Source organism: Tachypleus tridentatus, chromosome 7 (assembly GCF_004210375.1).
Source record: "Tachypleus tridentatus isolate NWPU-2018 chromosome 7, ASM421037v1, whole genome shotgun sequence".
Taxonomy (NCBI): domain Eukaryota; kingdom Metazoa; phylum Arthropoda; class Merostomata; order Xiphosura; family Limulidae; genus Tachypleus; species Tachypleus tridentatus.
In genome coordinates, this window is record NC_134831.1 from 172,388,255 (window position 1) to 172,410,450 (window position 22,196).

Below are 22,196 nucleotides of genomic sequence, written 5' to 3' on the forward strand. Positions count from 1 at the left end.
GGTGATGACTAGCTGCCTTCTCTCTAGTCTTACACTGTTAAGTTAGGGACCGCTAGCGCAAATAGCCCTCGTGTAGCTTTTCGCAAAATTAGAAAAAAACAAACCACACCACACCTTAATAGTGTTTCTAAAAGAGATGTTTACTCCTTTTTTTCATATATTTCTTAATTTCTTATATAATAAACAACTATTTATTGGTCCCTAAACTTTCTTTGGAACTTCGAGACTTAAGATTTAGATTTTCGATTTTGTTACCTAACTAGAAAAAATCTTTTTATTTTATTTTTTGTATGATCATTTAGTTTTCAAACAAACAATTTTTAAAGTGTTTTTTCACTGGACAGAATCTATTGCGAAGTCCATTTCACGTAATGGTAAAGAATTAGCCAATTTTTTCAGTAACGTTTCCTATAGGCTACGTTCACTCTGAATAAAATGAAGGCCCGAGTTTACAACAAAGTTTCAACAGAAATTACTCGCTGTTGGTGCTCAGGCCTAACTTACTTAACTTTGATAAATAACTCACTGTACAACTGAAGAGCAGATTAGATGCGATAACTCTCACTGTCTAACATTGAACTGAATATTTATTAATAATTATTATTACTTATCACAATACAGAATGATTACGCAATCCCGTATTTTTGTGTTAAGTTTCTCTTATAGTTGGTTTGAACTGCTAAAGGGAGAGTTTATTTTGTTTTGAATTTCGTGCAGCGCTACACGAAGGTTATCTCCGTTAGCCATCCATAATTTAGACAAGATGGAAAGCAACAGTTAACCATAACAATCTCTTGGACTACTCTTTTACTAACGAAGAATGGTATTGAATATCACATTGTAACACCCCACGGCTAAAAAGGGGAGCATGTTTGGTGAAGGGGATTCGAATCCGTGATCTGTACACTGCGAGTCGAACCACCAGACCATGCAGGATCGTGAAGGGAAGTATCTTATTTTGTTCGAATTTTTTTCTTAAGTAAATTTTACCATTTTCTATAAATATGTATATAAAAGTGGTTAGTCATTGCACTTTACTTATTCGCAATTTAAAGAAATAATTTTTTTAAATGTCTCTTTCAGTTGTTTGTGTAACTAATTAATTTGTTGTTCACTGCTTCTTTCGTGAACTCTTTCGCTCGCATCATAATCCACAAGATTTACATTAATTCTCGACAGATCCCTGGTACCCAACCTAATAAAACTATTATCTTACTCAGGGCTGTTTTATCCAATGGGCAGAAGGAACAGCTGCCCAGAGATCACCCCGCATTGGGCATTTAATAATAATAAATAAAATATGAAGTGTTTATATAACAAAATAGTAATAAACTAGTTTCTTTAAATATATTTTTGCAGTTTTATATCCTAATTTTTTTCATCACCAATAAATCTAGTTTATCAAATTACATGGCATTTTCTTAAAAGCAACAGAAAACAAGGTGAGGTCCGTAGTATATATTCCCCCTAGTGCCTTAACGGAGAATTACCTATACTGTTTCTGATGTCTGTTTTTAATAGTTAGACGTTCAATTGTTGGATTATTTGTGGTTAAAGTACCAATCCAAGCCACACAATGGGCTATCTGTACTGTGCACACTACAGGTATTGAAACGCAGCCATTGGTAGGTTATGAAAATGACGGAGTATTGTGAAATGTAGAGATTGTAAAACTATCAATATTCATCATGTGCTGATATCTTCCCATTTTCGATAAAACAAGAGAGTTTGTAGGTACAGTGAGTCCACTTTCAACTTCATGGGGCGACCATCTGCTTTGGTGGTTTATTTTACACTATTCTTCATCCATTGAATAATTTGTTTCAAACTTGCATCTGCTGCTTGATCTTTTAAGTGTTGGATATCCTTAGTTCTTCGTCAATACTTGTGGATGTCACATATCGGATTATATTATGATCTGCTTTAGGTTTACTATCTTTACTACCTTCTGCTTTCCTTTCTTCAGAATGTTTACATTTTTTTTATCAAATGGTGTTCGAGATAATACATCAGTGTTTCCATGGTTCCATCCAGAGCAATGTATGATGTTAGAGTTGGGATCCTAAAATTTTTCAGTCATCTTCCTATCTTACCTCCTGGATTGTAATACCTCCCTTGTTATTTTAATGTAGCATGATGTGTAAACTTTTATCCATATGGTAATAAAGGTAATAACTTAAGGCTTTATTAACACTTAGTAGCTCTTTACAAGTTGTCCGTTTCCTCTTTCCTCAAGCGTGCATAAGTAATTACATATTCTTTTCCGTGTTTTACTTGGTGGCAAATTAACTCTCATTGCAAAAACACTAGCGTCTATATCTCAAATGAGTGTATCTTCACGAGTTGGATATGCTAATACAAGAGTAATCGTTAATTCTGCCTTTAGTTCGTTTAACGCCTGTTCGCAGCCAGTAGTTCAACAAATCACATTTAAAGGTGCTTCATAAAATGAGATGGCAGAAATAGAGATTAAGGCTGTAGTTCTCACGTTTCGTTAATTATAGGAGTGAAAATACATAAAACTATATCATACTGACATGTTAAGCCTTTTGCAAACAAACTGGGCCCAGCATGGCCAAGTGTGTAAAAGCGTTCGACTAGTAATCCGAGGGTCGCGGGTTCGAATCCCGGTCGCACCAAATATGCTCGCCCTTTCAGCTGTGGGGGCTTGATAATGTGACGGTCAATCCCACTATTTGTTGGTAAAAGAGTAGCCCAAGAGTTGGCGGTGGGTGGTGATGACTAGCTCTCGTTCCTCAAGTCTTACACTGCTAAATTAGGGACGGCTAGTGCAGATAGCCCTCGAGTAGCTTTGCTCGAAAATTCAAAACAAACAAAACAAACAAACTGGTGTATACTAAGCGCTAAGTCTTTCAAAAATAAACTGGTGTATACTGAACGCTAAGTCTTTCACATACAAACTAACGTATACTGACACATTAAACATTTCTCAAACAAACTGGTGTATACCAAACGCTAAGCCTTTTACAAACAGACTCGTATATGCTGAACGCTACGAGCGTTAGTCTTTCACAAATAAGCTAGTGTATACCGAACGCTAAGCTTCTCGCTAAACACAAGATATTACATATATCATATCAACATGCGCATGTACATCATTGTTATAGAAATAAACAGTTTAGCAAAATTACCGGGCTTGTATGCATAGAATTATCGGGGGACCCATGCCTCTTTTGTGCACGCCCCCGATACTTCTCAAACCTAAATTCTTCAGATGTAAAGTAATAGTTGTTTTATTTAATTAAGTATTTGCAAGGTTTTCAGTTTTGATAGAGTAAAGGAGTTAGGAATATCAACAGCAATGCTAGTAAAATCCAAATTAACTTTAAACACCAAATACTTCTTCTGATTACCCTATGTGGCATTACTTTATTTTATGAAAAAAATGCTTTAAAATCTAAAGAATAGTGATAAAAATAAATCACGCTGGTTGAAAATCTGATATGAAATTTTCATGAATACCACAAACATTTGTCTATATTTAATTATAGTTATTTTTTGAATCTAGAAAGAATAACATGGGATAACTAAACTTAAACATTAACATTTGAGTTAATTGACATAACCTTGTTTAGGGCTAATTTATTAGTACTTAACCTTGTTTAGGATTAGCTTTAAGGCTAAGTTATTGGTACTTAACCTTGATTAGGACTAACTTTAAGGTTAGCTTATTAGCGCTTAAACTTGTTTAGAACTAGCTTTAGGGCTACCTTATCATCACTTAACACTGTTTAAGACTAAATTTGGGCTAACTTACTAGCAAATTAAAAACATAATAACACACTTTCTACACACACAGAATGAAAGAAGACATTTTATTTATTTATAATCGTGAATTTTCAATATTATTATATTCTCTGTTTCACTTTTTTTGCTTTCTCACCGCTTTTTACAAAAAATATTTTATTGTTCAAATAGAGGTTTCCGCTTTATTTTTTTTCACTTTACAAAGTGAAATTTAAATACTATTTTTAGCTTTGTTTCAAAAGTTCGTTTTAAACTCTTTAAGATTTATAAGTTCTTGATGATATTAATAAATAAGTATCTTACTTTTTACATTTTTAAAATTTTATTAGATAATTGTCGTTACAGTTACTAGTTCAGTTTAAAATTTTTTGTGATAAAAGAAAAATGCAATTGTTCGTTAGAAAGCATTAAAGATTGAGTTTCCAATGTTTCAGTATATATGTATATATATATTTAAACTGAACTATTGATCTCCTCTATAACAGATATTTTTCTCTTTGGCACATTTATGCTGACAGGATCACAGTGGTGTCGTTGCGCCATGTAAAATAGTTCCGGGTGCGTACTGCTTCTTCTGGCAGGTGAATTATGAGTCCGATGATCGCACGGAGGGATCACTGTATCATGGAGATTGTTTTCGAATTCACTAATCATTAGGAACTTTTCTTCCTTATTGCACGAGGTAATACATTCTCCCATACACCATTCATCTAATATATTATTGTCCCCTAAGTCCACTAAACCTTCTTCTGAAATACACGTAAGTAGTTCTGGCCTTCTCTCTTCATCTGCTCCGTCTAACGAAGTGGCGAAAGAGATGGCTTTTTGGCATCTGGCTAAGGGCGGCAACTCCTCTCCACCCAGGTTCCTGCCACATGTGCATATGTCTTCTTCGTTTAATGCTATTCTTGCGTCTATATGAAACTGACTTTGATCGTTTCCCACAAGTATGTTTTTCTGAGATTTTTTATCTGAAGTCTTTCGAAGGTTCATTAGAAAAAGGACAAGCATTCCTAGAACCACGCAACTACACGAAAAGAAAAAACCCATCTTTGGTCCACGGCTGTGGTTTATGTATCCTTGACGAAAAGAGAAACAGGAAACAGTATGACTGTTCAACAACGAAAACAAACAAGATGTTTAACAAACAAGTTTTAACAAGAAAAACAAAGATTTTTAATAAACAAGTTTTAACAAGGAAAACAAAGATGTTTAATAAACAAGTTTCAACAAGGAAAGCAGTCAAGGCGTTCTAATAAGCAGTTCATCATTAAAGATCTTAAGACTATGTTTTAGGTTTTTGTGTATTAACTAGCTTTTTGAACATTTTCAATGTTGATTTTATTTTTTAGAAATAATATAATCTGTTTGAACTGTTAAAGTAATTTTTTCCTCAGATTTCTGGTGTTTTTTGGCCTGTCTTCAACTTTTGTTATTTTCGTCAAAAGTTTCAGTCAAAATTTTGACTTTTATTTTTATCCTTCTTTTCCGGTCACACCAAACATGCTCGCCCTTTTAGCCGTGGGGGCGTTATAATGTGTGGTCAATCCCACTATTCGTCGATAAAAGTTAGCGGTGGGTGGTGACGACTAGTTGCCTTCCCTCTAGTCTTACACTACTAAATTAGGAACGGCTAGCGCAGACACCCTTCGTGTAGCTGTGCGCTAAATTCAAAAACCAAAACAAACTCCTCTTCAGGAAAGGTAAACTCAGTTTAAGCCTAATGTTTTATCATATTTCATTTTCCTCGATATTTTTTTGTCATTTTTTTCTGTCTTCTGCCAGAGTCCCCGGGCCTTGCTATTTCAGTCGTGGGGGAATTATAAAGTGACAGTTTTATCTCACTGTGAATAATAGTCCAAGAGATGGCAATGAGTCGTGTCAATTAGTTGTCTTTCCTATTCCTCATCATTTGAAAATCAGAGTCGATTAGCGCAGACAGCTCTCGAGCAGCTTTGGCCGAAATTCAAATAAAAGAAATTCTTCCACAGGAAAAATAAACCCTGATGGAGAGTTTGGAAACTAGACTTTTTCATTGGCGAATTTTCTAAAAATAAACTTTTGCTCATCAAAAATCCAAGGGCTTTGTATATAAGTGAAAATTTTGACAACTTATAATATTTTATTTTTATCTCAGGAGAAATAAACTTCATTTAGACATGTCGAGAATTAAGTTTTTCATCAAATATGCTTAACCTTATAGTTTTGGCAACTTTATAACACACTCAATTTGCTATTCTTATGTATGAATACTACAGATAGTTTAAGCTTAAAAGAATATAAATTTATCATTATTAAAACCAGGGAGATTTAAGTATTGGTATTATAACTAGAACTTTAATTACCTAATCTTTTTTCTTTCTTTCACACACAAAAAATCACACGATTTATGTGTTTACGAGAATCATGTGTTGTTAATTTGTATATCAAAACAAGCGTTGGCATTTTTATCAAAATGTTAACCATCTATTATTTTGTCTGTCTAGTGGAACATAGCGACATCTGGTTTGGTTTACAAAACAAATATACATATATTTTTCCATAAAATGTTCATGGTTTAAGCTTTGGCGTTTTTGTCCAAATCTAGCTACTTTAATTTAGCGTGTTTTTCTTTTTATAAATAAAGAATACAAACAATTTATTTAGTCTATTTTGTATAGTTATTTGTATTTTGTAATTATAGCAAAGACATAAAAGCTCTTTACGTCCTCTTTAATTTTTAACTACTGAATAGTTTGTTTGTTTGTAAGTTAAGCACCAAGCCACACAATGGGCTATCTATGCTCTGCCCACCACCTGGTTTCTAGCAGTGTAAGTCTGCAGAAATCCCGCTGTGCCACTGGAGGGCAACTACTGAACACAGAGAGATGGTAAACAAGCAGTTGCACTCCACTACCCACCATCCACGCTAGGGACTGACTGTAACTCATATCACTCTTAAATTGCGAGAACTATTTTGCAGTATCGCACGAGTTTAAGTCCAGCCCGATAGTTCCGAAATCCCAAGTTTTACCACAGAACAAACCCACGCCCCATCTTGTTGTCAAAATGTTTGGCATTTTTTGACAAGTTTTTTGTTTGTTTGAAGTTAAGCACAAAACAATACAATAGGCTACATCTGCTCTGCCAATCACTGGTACAGAAACATGAATTCTAGCGTTTTAAGTACTTAGCTATACCGTTGTGCCAATTTTTTGGTTTTGACACTAAAGATACCTTCAATTTGGACTTTTCTTATAACCAAGAATTTCTTCATCAAGATTATAAAGGTTAAACCTTGATATTTTTGCAAGAACTTTGATTACGTTGAATTTTTGCTTTTCTTATAGAGGAAAAAAAATCCAACTAAGTAATTAATAAAATAATTTTACAAAAATTCTCTCACCTTAAATATTACCTTTTTTTGTTTAAACAGAAAAAAAACATTGGTTGGAATGTTTGGGAATTACTTTTGCTTCAACAAATATTCAAACTCGTAGTGTCTTTGTTAGAAACTTAAGCACCTACAGTTTTGTTTATTTGTTGGTGTTTGAACAAAGCCACATTGGACTATCAGCTGTGTCCACAGTGGGGAATCGAACCCCCCATTTTAGCATCTAAGTGCGTAGCCTTACTGCTGTCTCACCGGGGGTAGAACTCCCCAGTTTTGTCTAACTCCAACGGGAAAACAATTTATTTAGTTTGGGCGAACATGAATTATATTTGCTTTTTTTTTTTAATTAAAGGCTTAGTGTTTTGTCAAAGACCTTCGTTCCTCGTTAGCACAGTAGTATGTCTGCAGACTCACACTGCTGAAAATAGAGTTTAGATACTCGTGGTGGGTAGAGCACCGATAGCCCCTTGTGTAGGTTTATGGTAAATTCCAAATATTCAATCAATCATTTGGAAACCTTATGTTTTTCATTTTCTTTTGCATAAACGTTTCTTTCCATTGAGTATTCTATTTACTTTTTGCTATTAAACATTTAAAAGTTTAAACTCGTTTAGACGAGTCTTTTATCTGCAGGAAAAATAAAACTTAATTTCTGATCATCAAACAATCATTTTTTTTTTTTTTTTTACATTGAAACGCTGATGGTGTAGACCTCGGCGGCTTTGTTAGAATTTTGATTACATTCAGTTAATAAAAAATGGAAACATACATTCGGTTTGGGCGTTTCGAGAAGTAATTTTTAGTTTATCAACGATAAGTTATTTGTTTTCAAAGTCCCATGAGTTCGGGCGTTTCTAGCCTCAGATTTAGGGTTGTAAGTCAGTAAACTTACCGCTGACCCACCAGGGGTCTCTTCTGATGTAAAGATAGTATTGCTTCATGCTTAAAAAACTAATTAAATATTTTTTATTGTATACCTTGCTGTCTTTGCTGGGTTAAAATATTTCTTTAAATTAAAAAAAATACATACATTGACTGGATAGTCAACCACTCACAGAGTTAAACACTGCTAGAGTTTTACTGATTTTACTTTAATAACTTGGCAAATGAGCGTTTCACATTTATACGGTGTTGCAATCAAAACAACTTTCCGTGTTTAATAAACAGCCACATACATTACTAATACGTCGTTATATGTTTAATAATAACCAGCCACATACATAACTAGTAGGTCGTTATATAATTAATCACAACCAGCACATATATAACTAGTAGGTCGTTATATGTTTAATCACAACCAGCCACATACATAACTAGTAGGTCGTTATATGTTTAATCACAACCAGCCACATACATAACTAGTTGGTCGTTATATGTTTAATAATAATCAGCCACATACATAACTAGTAGGTCGCTATATGTTTAATAATAACCAGCCACATACATAACTAGTTGGTCGTTATATGTTTACTAATAACCAGCCACATAGATAACTAGTAGGTCGCTATATGTTTAATAATAACCAGCCAATACATAACTAGTTTGTCGTTATATGTTTAATCACAATCAGCCACATACATGACTAGTAGGTAGTTATATGTTTAATAATAATCAGCCACATACATAACTAGTAGGTCGTTATATGTTTAATAATAAGCAGCCACATACATAACTAGTAGGTCGTTATATGTTTAATAATAACCAGCCAATACATAACTAGTAGGTCGTTATATGTTTAATAATAATCAGCCACATACATAACTAGTAGGTCGTTATATGTTTAATAATAACCAGCCACATACATAACTAGTTGGTCGTTATATGTTTAATAATAATCAGCCACATACATAACTAGTAGGTCGTTATATGTTTAATAATAATCAGCCACATACATAACTAGTAGGTCGTTATATGTTTAACAATAAGCAGCCACATACATAACTAGTAGGTCGTTATATGTTTAATAATAACCAGCCACATACATAACTAGTTGGTCGTTATATGTTTAATAATAACCAGCCACATACATAACTAGTAGGTCGCTATATGTTTAATAATAACCAGCCACATACATAACTAGTTGGTCGTTATATGTTTAATAATAACCAGCCACATACATAACTAGTAGGTCGCTATATGTTTAATAATAACCAGCCACATACATAACTAGTAGGTCGCTATATGTTTAATAATAACCAGCCACATACATAACTAGTAGGTCGCTATATGTTTAATAATAACCAGCCAATACATAACTAGTTTGTCGTTATATGTTTAATCACAATCAGCCACATACATAACTAGTAGGTAGTTATATGTTTAATAATAATCAGCCACATACATAACTAGTAGGTCGTTATATGTTTAATAATAAGCAGCCACATACACAACTAGTAGGTCGCTATATGTTTAATAATAAGCAGCCACATACACAACTAGTAGGTCGCTATATGTTTAATAATAACCAGCCACATACACAACTAGTAGGTCGCTATATGTTTAATAATAAGCAGCCACATACACAACTAGTAGGTCGCTATATGTTTAATAATAAGCAGCCACATACACAACTAGTAGGTCGCTATATGTTTAATAATAAGCAGCCACATACACAACTAGTAGGTCGCTATATGTTTAATAATAACCAGCCACATACATAACTAGTAGGTCGCTATATGTTTAATAATAACCAGCCACATACATAACTAGTAGGTCGCTATATGTTTAATAATAAGCAGCCACATACATAACTAGTAGGTCGTTATATGGTTAATCACAACCAGCACATATATAACTAGTAGGTCGTTATATGTTTAATCACAACCAGCCACATACATAACTAGTAGGTCGTTATATGTTTAATAATAATCAGCCACACACATAACTAGTTGGTCGTTATATGTTTAATCACAACCAGCCACATACATAACTAGTAGGTCGTTATATGTTTAATAATAATCAGCCACATACATAACTAGTAGGTCGTTATATGTTTAATAATAACCAGCCACATACATAACTAGTAGGTCGCTATATGTTTAATAATAACCAGCCACATACACAACTAGTAGGTCGCTATATGTTTAATAATAAGCAGCCACATACACAACTAGTAGGTCGCTATATGTTTAATAATAAGCAGCCACATACACAACTAGTAGGTCGCTATATGTTTAATAATAAGCAGCCACATACACAACTAGTAGGTCGCTATATGTTTAATAATAAGCAGCCACATACACAACTAGTAGGTCGCTATATGTTTAATAATAACCAGCCACATACATAACTAGTAGGTCGTTATATGTTTAATAATAATCAGCCACACACATAACTAGTTGGTCGTTATATGTTTAATCACAACCAGCCACATACATAACTAGTAGGTCGTTATATGTTTAATAATAATCAGCCACATACATAACTAGTAGGTCGTTATATGTTTAATAATAACCAGCCACATACATAACTAGTAGGTCGCTATATGTTTAATAATAACCAGCCACATACATAACTAGTAGGTCGCTATATGTTTAATAATAACCAGCCAATACATAACTAGTTTGTCGTTATATGTTTAATCACAATCAGCCACATACATAACTAGTAGGTAGTTATATGTTTAATAATAATCAGCCACATACATAACTAGTAGGTCATTATATGTTTAATAATAATCAGCCAATACATAACTAGTTTGTCGTTATATGTTTAATAATAAGCAGCCACATACATAACTAGTTGGTCGTTATATGTTTAATAATAAGCAGCCACATACATAACTAGTTGGTCGTTATATGTTTAATAATAATCAGCCAATACATAACTAGTTTGTCGTTATATGTTTAATAATAAGCAGCCACATACATAACTAGTAGGTCGTTATATGTTTAATAATAACCAGCCAATACATAACTAGTTTGTCGTTATATGTTTAATCACAATCAGCCACATACATAACTAGTAGGTAGTTATATGTTTAATAATAATCAGCCACATACATAACTAGTAGGTCATTATATGTTTAATAATAATCAGCCAATACATAACTAGTTTGTCGTTATATGTTTAATAATAAGCAGCCACATACATAACTAGTTGGTCGTTATATGTTTAATAATAAGCAGCCACATACATAACTAGTTGGTCGTTATATGTTTAATAATAATCAGCCAATACATAACTAGTTTGTCGTTATATGTTTAATAATAAGCAGCCACATACATAACTAGTTGGTCGTTATATGTTTAATAATAAGCAGCCACATACATAACTAGTAGGTCGTTATATGTTTAATAATAAGCAGCCACATACATAACTAGTAGGTCGTTATATGTTTAATAATAAGCAGCCACATACATAACTAGTTGGTCGTTATATGTTTAATAATAACCAGCCACATACATAACTAGTAGGTCGCTATATGTTTAATAATAACCAGCCACATACATAACTAGTAGGTCGCTATATGTTTAATAATAACCAGCCAATACATAACTAGTTTGTCGTTATATGTTTAATCACAATCAGCCACATACATAACTAGTAGGTAGTTATATGTTTAATAATAATCAGCCACATACATAACTAGTAGGTCGTTATATGTTTAATAATAAGCAGCCACATACACAACTAGTAGGTCGCTATATGTTTAATAATAAGCAGCCACATACACAACTAGTAGGTCGCTATATGTTTAATAATAACCAGCCACATACACAACTAGTAGGTCGCTATATGTTTAATAATAAGCAGCCACATACACAACTAGTAGGTCGCTATATGTTTAATAATAAGCAGCCACATACACAACTAGTAGGTCGCTATATGTTTAATAATAAGCAGCCACATACACAACTAGTAGGTCGCTATATGTTTAATAATAACCAGCCACATACATAACTAGTAGGTCGCTATATGTTTAATAATAACCAGCCACATACATAACTAGTAGGTCGCTATATGTTTAATAATAAGCAGCCACATACATAACTAGTAGGTCGTTATATGGTTAATCACAACCAGCACATATATAACTAGTAGGTCGTTATATGTTTAATCACAACCAGCCACATACATAACTAGTAGGTCGTTATATGTTTAATAATAATCAGCCACACACATAACTAGTTGGTCGTTATATGTTTAATCACAACCAGCCACATACATAACTAGTAGGTCGTTATATGTTTAATAATAATCAGCCACATACATAACTAGTAGGTCGTTATATGTTTAATAATAACCAGCCACATACATAACTAGTAGGTCGCTATATGTTTAATAATAACCAGCCACATACACAACTAGTAGGTCGCTATATGTTTAATAATAACCAGCCACATACACAACTAGTAGGTCGCTATATGTTTAATAATAAGCAGCCACATACACAACTAGTAGGTCGCTATATGTTTAATAATAAGCAGCCACATACACAACTAGTAGGTCGCTATATGTTTAATAATAAGCAGCCACATACACAACTAGTAGGTCGCTATATGTTTAATAATAACCAGCCACATACATAACTAGTAGGTCGCTATATGTTTAATAATAAGCAGCCACATACATAACTAGTAGGTCGTTATATGGTTAATCACAACCAGCACATATATAACTAGTAGGTCGTTATATGTTTAATCACAACCAGCCACATACATAACTAGTTTGTCGTTATATGTTTAATAATAAGCAGCCACATACATAACTAGTTGGTCGTTATATGTTTAATAATAAGCAGCCACATACATAACTAGTTGGTCGTTATATGTTTAATAATAATCAGCCAATACATAACTAGTTTGTCGTTATATGTTTAATAATAAGCAGCCACATACATAACTAGTAGGTCGTTATATGTTTAATAATAACCAGCCAATACATAACTAGTTTGTCGTTATATGTTTAATCACAATCAGCCACATACATAACTAGTAGGTAGTTATATGTTTAATAATAATCAGCCACATACATAACTAGTAGGTCATTATATGTTTAATAATAATCAGCCAATACATAACTAGTTTGTCGTTATATGTTTAATAATAAGCAGCCACATACATAACTAGTTGGTCGTTATATGTTTAATAATAAGCAGCCACATACATAACTAGTTGGTCGTTATATGTTTAATAATAATCAGCCAATACATAACTAGTTTGTCGTTATATGTTTAATAATAAGCAGCCACATACATAACTAGTTGGTCGTTATATGTTTAATAATAAGCAGCCACATACATAACTAGTAGGTCGTTATATGTTTAATAATAAGCAGCCACATACATAACTAGTAGGTCGTTATATGTTTAATAATAAGCAGCCACATACATAACTAGTTGGTCGTTATATGTTTAATAATAACCAGCCACATACATAACTAGTAGGTCGTTATATGTTTAATAATAAGCAGCCACATACATAACTAGTTGGTCGTTATATGTTTAATAATAACCAGCCACATACATAACTAGTAGGTCGTTATATGTTTAATAATAACCAGCCACATACACAACTAGTACGTCGTTTTATGTTTAACTACAACATCATCATTTCATAAAGATGTTTAATTTTTTTTACTAGATTCTATGTATTTTGCTGTTGTTGTTATTAAAGATATTAAAGTGGTTTATTGCAATTGAGTACACGGATCGCAAAAAGTAACCATACGGTAAGGGAGTCTAAAATCCAACACTATCAACAATCATACGTCGACTTACAACAATATTACATTTAATATTGGTGATAACTACAATTAATTTGTTGTTGTCCATGAAACTTGACAATATACATTGTAGTTAAATGACATCTATATTCTAGACCACTACAAGTATACTGTCATTATATGACATCTATATTCGAGACCATTACAAGTATACTGTCATTATATGACATCTATATTCTGGACCGCTACAAGTATACTGTCATTATATGACATCTATATTCTGGACCACAACAATGTACTGTCGTATCCCAGCCGACCTGATGAGCCCTAATGTTGTGCTTGATATAGCACATGAAATGTGGTTTACATATTACATTTTGCTCGTTTTTTTTGTTTTTAGAATTTTAGTGCAAAGGTTTAAACTTGTTGGTTTCTCTCTTTTGTAGATATCGGGCTATAGAACTCATAGGCCTGGGAGGGTTAGGTGTATTTTTGTAATCTTGGCGTCATTTATTTAAATTTCAAAATAAAAATAATAACATTAAAAATTTATGGATTGTATGGCCGTGTATAATTACTTTTGGTTACCTCTGTATTACTAACTAACATAACTGATAGTGTTTCTCTGTAATTGGAAATAGCATATGAACATTGCTGTAAGGTAGAAATACAGTTAATCTGTTTTTAAAATGTCGTTCAATGTAGAATAATCTAGAACCAACCTGTTATTGGAATACCGCATAAAACAGAAAGAAATTGGGACCATTGAAGGAATCCCCACGAGCGACTAAAATTTCTTGGTCGAACTTTTTCAAACAAATACATCTTCAGCGAGTACTGAAATCCGCCACAGAATATCCCGTAAATCCACACAAACAACATGTAACCGTGATAACCTCTAACAGCATGAAGAGACAAAATGGCGATTGCAGTTCCAAACATGGCGGCTTGACAGAGGTATTGACGGGCTATCATACACTGTGGATTATTTCTTACTATCAGTAACCCAAACACGAGACAGCCCACGGAAAAGGCTAACCCTAGAAAGGCTTGAAGAATTAAGACTGAACTATTTTCCAGGCCTTCTTCGTCTGCTATGATGGCCTACAAGCAAAAAATAAAGAAATTACCAGAGTATCCTGCTCCGAAACAAGTACAAAGCTAACATGAAACATTCTCATAACTCACACTAATACTTTTAACTGACAATTGGTGACTTATAAACCTTGAAAACTTTGAAGAAATTAACTTTGAGTTTTAATGAATTTGCCATTTGCCCCAAGTAGGTCAGAGGTATGTTTCTGAACTTATATAGGAACTGTAAATTATTATTATATCAATTTTCTGGGGGGTATGCCTCTAGGTTCCCCTAGATTGAGCTACTTTTAACAGCTCCTTATAATTTCAATTTCTCATTGTAAAATCTGTATGTCTAGACAAGTACTCCCACTTTACAAGCCACTGTTATGGATAGAGCACATTAAGTCTATTATGTAACTTTATTTTAAAAGAAATAGTCTAACAAATGTAGTAAGCCTTTATATTTGGAGTATTAAATATTCTATTATAATAAAAATAGGATTTTTGTGTGTAAGTATCATAAGAGAACTTTATGATTTCTAAAAGCCTTCGTTTGTGAAGATGGAGATATTTAATAAAAATCATGTATGACCATTTTCGGTTTGGTAACTATGGTGTAAACAGATCTTAGTTGAACAGCATAATGTTTTTATCATCTCACCATATAAAAACACGGGGTATAAACGCCCAAGGAAGAGATACTCGATGACAACATAACAATCTGCAAGGTCCTGGTTCGCAGGAGTGAGAAGTCCAGAAAAGGAGGCTTTTCTGGAGGAGCTGTTTTATCCTTAATCTTCCGTTTCTGGTTTTTAAGATGAAGAATTGCTCTGCGCTGAGGATGGTATAGAGAAGCCGGACGGTAACAGACTCCAAGGAAGAACGTTGTGAAGACTATTACTGTCAAAGCCTGGAGTCCCAGTCTCCAATCGAGTAATCTGTGGTGGAAAAAGAAAATGTTAATCAGATGATTTTATTAATTTAAAGAAACTATAAAATTTTATTTGTTTGTAGAGCGAAGTGAAATTCGGCTATCTACTGTATTCATCACGAGGAATCGAGCCCTGGATTTTGTTGTTGTAAGTCAGCATGGGGAGCAACTATGAGAATATCCTATTTTCAGGTTAAGCTTTTGGAAGACTTACGTGTAAGATCGAGATACCAGATATTCGCAAAATGATACAAAACAAACATATAAACTAGGGCGCTCGTAATTTTCAACTGATAGACTAGATCATAGAGAATTTGGTTTGTTTTGAATTTCGCGAAAGAGCTATTCAAATGCTATGTGCGCTAGCCATTCCTAACTTAGTATTGATAGACTACAAGGAAGGCAGTTAGTCGATACTAGCCACCGCCAACTATTGGACTACTCTTTAACCAACTAATAATAGGATTCACTGTCACATTATAAAGGCCCAACGACAGAAAGTATAATCATGCTTGGTGGCGGGGATTCGTAGCCTAAAGGAAAGGCAGTTAGTCTACAATATCTTCTGGCAACTCTTGAGATACTATATTAGGATATTGGGATTTGAAAGTCACTCACATAACGTTCTCACAATTCTCAGTCCAGTTCTGTAATTATTTAGTCATGCTTAGTATCGAAAGAATGAACAAGACTGTCCTGTATTTTGCTATGCGATTGATTAAGTTAAGTCTTAGAGCAGAGCCATAATCGTTGTCTACCTGAAAACATTGAGTTAGAAGTAATTTCTTAGAATAATCCAACTTCCAAAAGTTGGTGGAAGTCTTCCATAAAAAATACCTAGGGTTTAAATTCAAAATTTAAATTTGTAGATAAAGTAAGTAATTTTCATTATATCTTTAGAGACAGCTTGACAATAATCAACTAAGTTACCAACTAATTTCCTGGAAACATCATAAAGAAAAAACAGATTTAAAAATAAAATATGACTTGCCTTAAAACTTCGTGGAGGAATAAAGATATCATTGTTATTCCTAGGCCCGTTCCTGATTGGACAATGAGCTCCACAAACTCACGCCTGCGTTTGAAGTATTGACCAATCATAATGTTGGACGCATCTCGTGCCATTCCAAGTCCAAGTCCCATGAATATACCATAACTGAAAAAAATTTGATGAATCTGTGAAGCGAAGGACGTGAAGAGGCAACCAAGAGCTGAAATAAACCCGCCAAATACAGCTATCAATCGAGTACTTTTTCGCCGACAGAGGGCCACAATGATTGGTGAGATGAAAAATCCAGAGGCCAATGATAAAGAGCCAATCCAAGCTGAAAGAAAGAAAAGTTCCAAAATTATATAATACATTTATAAAAAAATTATAAGGAACTTGTGCGACCTTCGCACAGACATAAAAGATATGTCATCCATCGGATCACGAGTCGAGTGCCTTAACCACCTGGCCATACTGAGCCGAACGGTTTGGACACGAATAACTTGTAGTTTAATATTTAAAGTTAATTTTTTCTGATCATTTATTTTTCGTTGTTTGTCGTTAAGTTGTATCTAACTCGAGAATCGAGTCACAAATTTCAACATTATAGGCTTTCAAAGGTTGCGTTTAGCCATCGGAAGTCTCTTAAGATTTGTTCGTTTATTGTTTAGCACAAAGCTACGCAATGAACTATATGAGCTCTTCTCACCAACGGGAATCGACGTTTTGATACTTGGTGTTATAAATTCATAAATTTACACCCAGGGAATCTAACTCTTTGTAAAATAAGAATTGGTAAACTCCACTCCTTTTTTTTCATTCAGTCAAGAGAAACGGTGTGATTTGGGTGTATTTAATATTTTATTTTATATCGCCACAAATACTTATTCTAAAATCATGAAAACGCCAAAGAACATCCTCTAAACTGGTGAGCCTGGAGTGAATAAAATCCTCTGCCATCACCCACCATTTTGACAAGAGGGAAGGTAGTAGGTCAGCAGCCTCTTACCTTCCCAATATTCACGCTGAGGGATTGATTTTAATCTTATAACACTCCCACAGCTGAAAGTGCGGGGAATATTGTGTGGCATCTCACCGATTCGAGTCCGGTTTGCCAGCTCCGAAATCTAGAACTCTACCATAGAACGTACCCAAACCCTGATACTTTAAGTACACAGAAGGTTAGGTGACCAGTTCAACAGGTGAAAGATTTTCATAGTTAACACACTTTTTAACTGTGGGCAAAAGGTAAGACAACCAAACGACAGAACCCGCCGCCTGGAATAGATAATCTTAACTCAGTAGCGGCATTCACTCTTACTTTTATAACTCACCCACAGCTGAAAGTATTGTGAGCTTTTGGCATTCCATATCTCGAATTCGAGAACAGCGGATATCCAGTCAGGCTAAGTCATGACATCAAACAATAATTTTACTTTTTAAATTACATTCGATCGTGTTCTAGATACCTTTTACTTGGGATTTAATTTTAACTTATCACCGTTTTTGAGGTGTTTAACACAAAGGAAAAGCCTATCTGCGGACCGTAGGGTCCAAGATTTGAGCCCATGATATTCTATTTGACTCGCTTCACACTTTCAGCTGCGGGTGTTGTGAAAGAGTGACAGTTAATTCTATTATTGTTGTGGCCTCTGATCAATAATTTTAATTTAAGTACAATTACGTTTGGACCTTGAGGTCTCTGATCTGGCAGCTTGCCTGTCTAAATCTCCGCCGATCAGGTTGAAAATATCAGTCAAGAATCTTGAAAGATAAAATTGCTAAATATTATTATAATTTATTAACTCACATTCTGCATGAATCAATAACTAACCAGTTTTGTTGAGGCCAGAGAAGAAGAAAGATCTTATTGGACGAAAATAATGATTTAAAGCTCGCGAAATATCGATATTTTTCAGAAGAAAAAACAACAATGAATGAAGTCATCTCTGTTAGCCAGTTAACATGAATTGTTGCTGACGTAAGCTTAAGAAACAGCCTTCCTTTGATGTGGCGTTAACAGTAAGTTCCTGCAGTTTACAATGCTTGACAATTACGGTTACAAATGTTTTGCCATAAATAAGTAATTTCGAAAATGCTATTTTAGGAATTGTTCAAATTGCAGTATACTTTGTCACGAACTAAGATCATTATGTACAGAAATATTCAATTCCTGTACGTTGTTTCTGTTTTCTTACTATACGGTAACGCAGTCACGAAACATTGCAATCAAAAACATATCTTCAACGACACGCAACTGCACAAAAGACAAGGTTAAATAATGTTTTCCTTTCTTTTTATTTTCTTACTAAATCCTTAATGACGTCATTACGTGCTATCTGCATGTCCTGCTTTGTGGAAGATCCACAACTCGTGGCTTTAAAATTCACCACCAAATATCTATTTTAAAGTGGAAAAGTGTCCTGTTTCAAGGTCTTTTCCTATGTTCCCTTTCAGGTAAACTTTGAAATTCTGTCACACAACATACAGTTACTATATAAAAAATGTGGTAATCGAACAAGTAAATTGTGGGCGATGGGTGCTAACAGACATGTAATGGATGATCTTTATAGCAGGGTTCAAAAGAATAGCTTTGTCCCTGTGGCTTTAAGTGAAACTCCTTAGATGAACTTTGTTCCCTTGGCTCCACTTGACTTAGAACAGAAGTCTTGCCCCTGTAACTTCTCATGTTTCATAAACTTGTGAACAGAACGACACCTATTCTACTGTACAATCGGTTCAATTATTCAAACAAAATCATGGCGGGTTTTAATATTATAGTAACATTCATCCATCGAGAGAGTAAAAACCGACAACAACAATTATAACAGTACTTATGAAAAGCACTTTTAGTAATTGGATATGATACAAATCTTTACAATTATTCATTATAACCTTTCATACTAACAGTTACTAAAATATTCAGATAATTGTTGGTTTTAAAAATACACTACAATTGTTGATTGTTGTGGAAAATACGAATCTCATTGGTTGAGCTTGTAAGCTAAGATAAATAGGGGCTAGAAGACGTTGGAAGAATTAGTTTTAAAAGTGCTTCTTGTAACCTGAAAAAAAAAAAGTTTAATAAAACTGGGATACCATGACAAGTTGACAACTCCATAATTATCCAGTATTCGTTCTCAACTTTAGAAAAGCCAACATCAGTTCTCCTCTAACAAGCTACTCACTCTCACTGGGCATTATTTGGACTCTCTTAATTTCAACAGCATTACTGGACATCAATTTGACACTAATAGTTTAAACAGTTTTACTGGATATCAGTTCTACTATAACACCAGGTAACAAAATTTTTACTTTTTCTTGTTCCTGGGCAGAAAGTGCTATTTGCCAGTCGCTTATGCCTAAAGTAAATAGAAAAGACCTACTTTTCTACCCAAATTTTGCTTTTATGACCTGGGTAATGAAATTTTCAAATTTACTCATTTTGCAGAACATTCCAGGTAGATTCAGTGCTGAGTAGTTGATAGAGAATTTCCTCGAACTTACAAGAATTTTCAAGAACTTTCTAGGATGTTGTAGAACTTACGAACATTTCCAAGAATCTTTTAGATTTTTCTATAACTTTCTAGAGTAATATATATATATATATATATATATATACAGGGGTTCACAACTTCAATTTAGTTCCAGCTATCTAAGTGAACACATAGACCTATCTAATTTTATCAGAGATGGCATCAAGAAGCTGCAAGGATTCTCCAGACGCATTCTGCTATGTATGTGGCCAATTTATCAAGACAAGAGCACAAAAGTACTCTGTGACAGCATCTGCTAAAGTGCGTTAAGCCTACAAGGCATATTTCGGCATACCTGTCGGGGATAAAGACAAACCCTGGGCACCTCATTTTACCTGCGAGCACTGCAAAAAAACTCTACAAGGTAAGACAGACAATTTTTACTTGCTTGAATAGTAAGATTTTATATTATACATATTTTTAGATCTTTTATCATGTAAATATCTTTGAATTTTTTTAATTTTCAATAGTATAGAAAACATATCACATATAAATTATTTTGCATGAACATCTTACACATTAGTTGTGGATGAAATAAATTTATTCTTCATAATAACAATTTTATTTTGCTCTTTTACAGGATGGTACAGAGGGGAAAAAAGAGCCATGAAGTTCCTATTCCAAGAATTAGGTGTGAACCCACTGACCACTTAAGCAATTGTTACTTCTGCATGGTGGACCCTTTCAAACGTCGGGCTGGCAAGAATACATCTGCTATCATGTATTCGGACCTTCCATCATCCATCGCCCGACTGCCACACTACCCTGAGCTCCCTGTACCCACTACGCCAGAGAGACAGGAGCCATCCTCAGAAGACAGCAGCAGTCCCTGTCATCGATTACAGCTTATATTATTGTTTACTCTTTATATTATTGCTTACAGTTTATATTATTAAATCTGAAGATCCAGATTACAATTTCAGAGATGCAGCTGGTGAGAAAAACCCATACTACCCCAACCAAAGAGACCTTAATGACTTGATCAGAGATCTTAGTCTAACAAAGTCGAATGCCGAGACTATGTTTGGGGGCTGATACGTGAAAGTGAAATACATTACAGTCGCAAATCTCGAAAAACTACTCACTTCTAAACATTTTTATGTAACTTTAGTATAAATGCATGCAAATCTTGATTCATATGTTGTTTTATTCAGACCTTATGTAAATGAAAATGTGCAAATTTGCCCGTTTTTACATAGAATATAGGTTAATTTTTAAATTTTATTATCCATGTCACAAAAGTAAAGTTTGAAGGGAATAATGGCCATTTTATATACTTTTACAACATAAGCAATTAAGAAATAACACATACTATCCAGGATTAAAATTTGTGTTACATACTGTTATAGTTTAAACAGTTTTAATGGACATCAGTTTGACTCTGATGATGTAAACAGTTTTACTGGACATTGGGTTTTACTCTAATGATGTGAGCAGTTTTACTTGACATCAGATTTGACTCTAATGATGTAAATAGTTTTAATGGATATCAGTTTGACTTTAATGATGTAAACAGTTTTAATAGACATCAGCTTGACTCTAATGATGTAAATAGTTTTAATGGATATCAGTTTGACTCTAATGATGTAAACAGTTTTAATAGACATCAGCTTGACTCTAATGATGTAAATAGTTTTAATGGATATCAGTTTGACTTTAATGATGTAAACAGTTTTAACAGACATGAGCTTGACTCTAATGATGTAAACAGTTTAAATAGACATTAGTTTGACTTTAATGATGTAAACAGTTTTAATGGATATCATTTTGACTCTGACTATCTCAACAGTTTTACTGGAGATCAGGTTTGACTTTAATGATCTAAATAATTTTAATGAACACCTTCTTTGACAA

General features: G+C 33.8%; 1 protein-coding gene across 2 annotated transcripts in view; it reads right to left on the minus strand.

Moving 5' to 3' along the window:
• Window positions 1–3,819: 3,819 nt before the first annotated feature.
• LOC143257256 (monocarboxylate transporter 10-like) overlaps window positions 3,820–22,196 on the minus strand; it is an 86,228-nt gene continuing 67,851 nt past the window's right edge. For both annotated transcript variants that reach the window (XM_076515687.1, XM_076515688.1), the window contains 4 exons: window positions 16,810–17,143; window positions 15,549–15,825; window positions 14,530–14,911; window positions 3,820–4,847 (listed from right to left, as the gene is read on the minus strand). In XM_076515687.1, coding sequence (XP_076371802.1) covers window positions 4,222–4,847; window positions 14,530–14,911; window positions 15,549–15,825; window positions 16,810–17,143 — 1,619 coding nt within the window. In that variant the 3' untranslated portion in view covers window positions 3,820–4,221. The remainder of the gene's footprint in view (window positions 4,848–14,529; window positions 14,912–15,548; window positions 15,826–16,809; window positions 17,144–22,196) is intronic.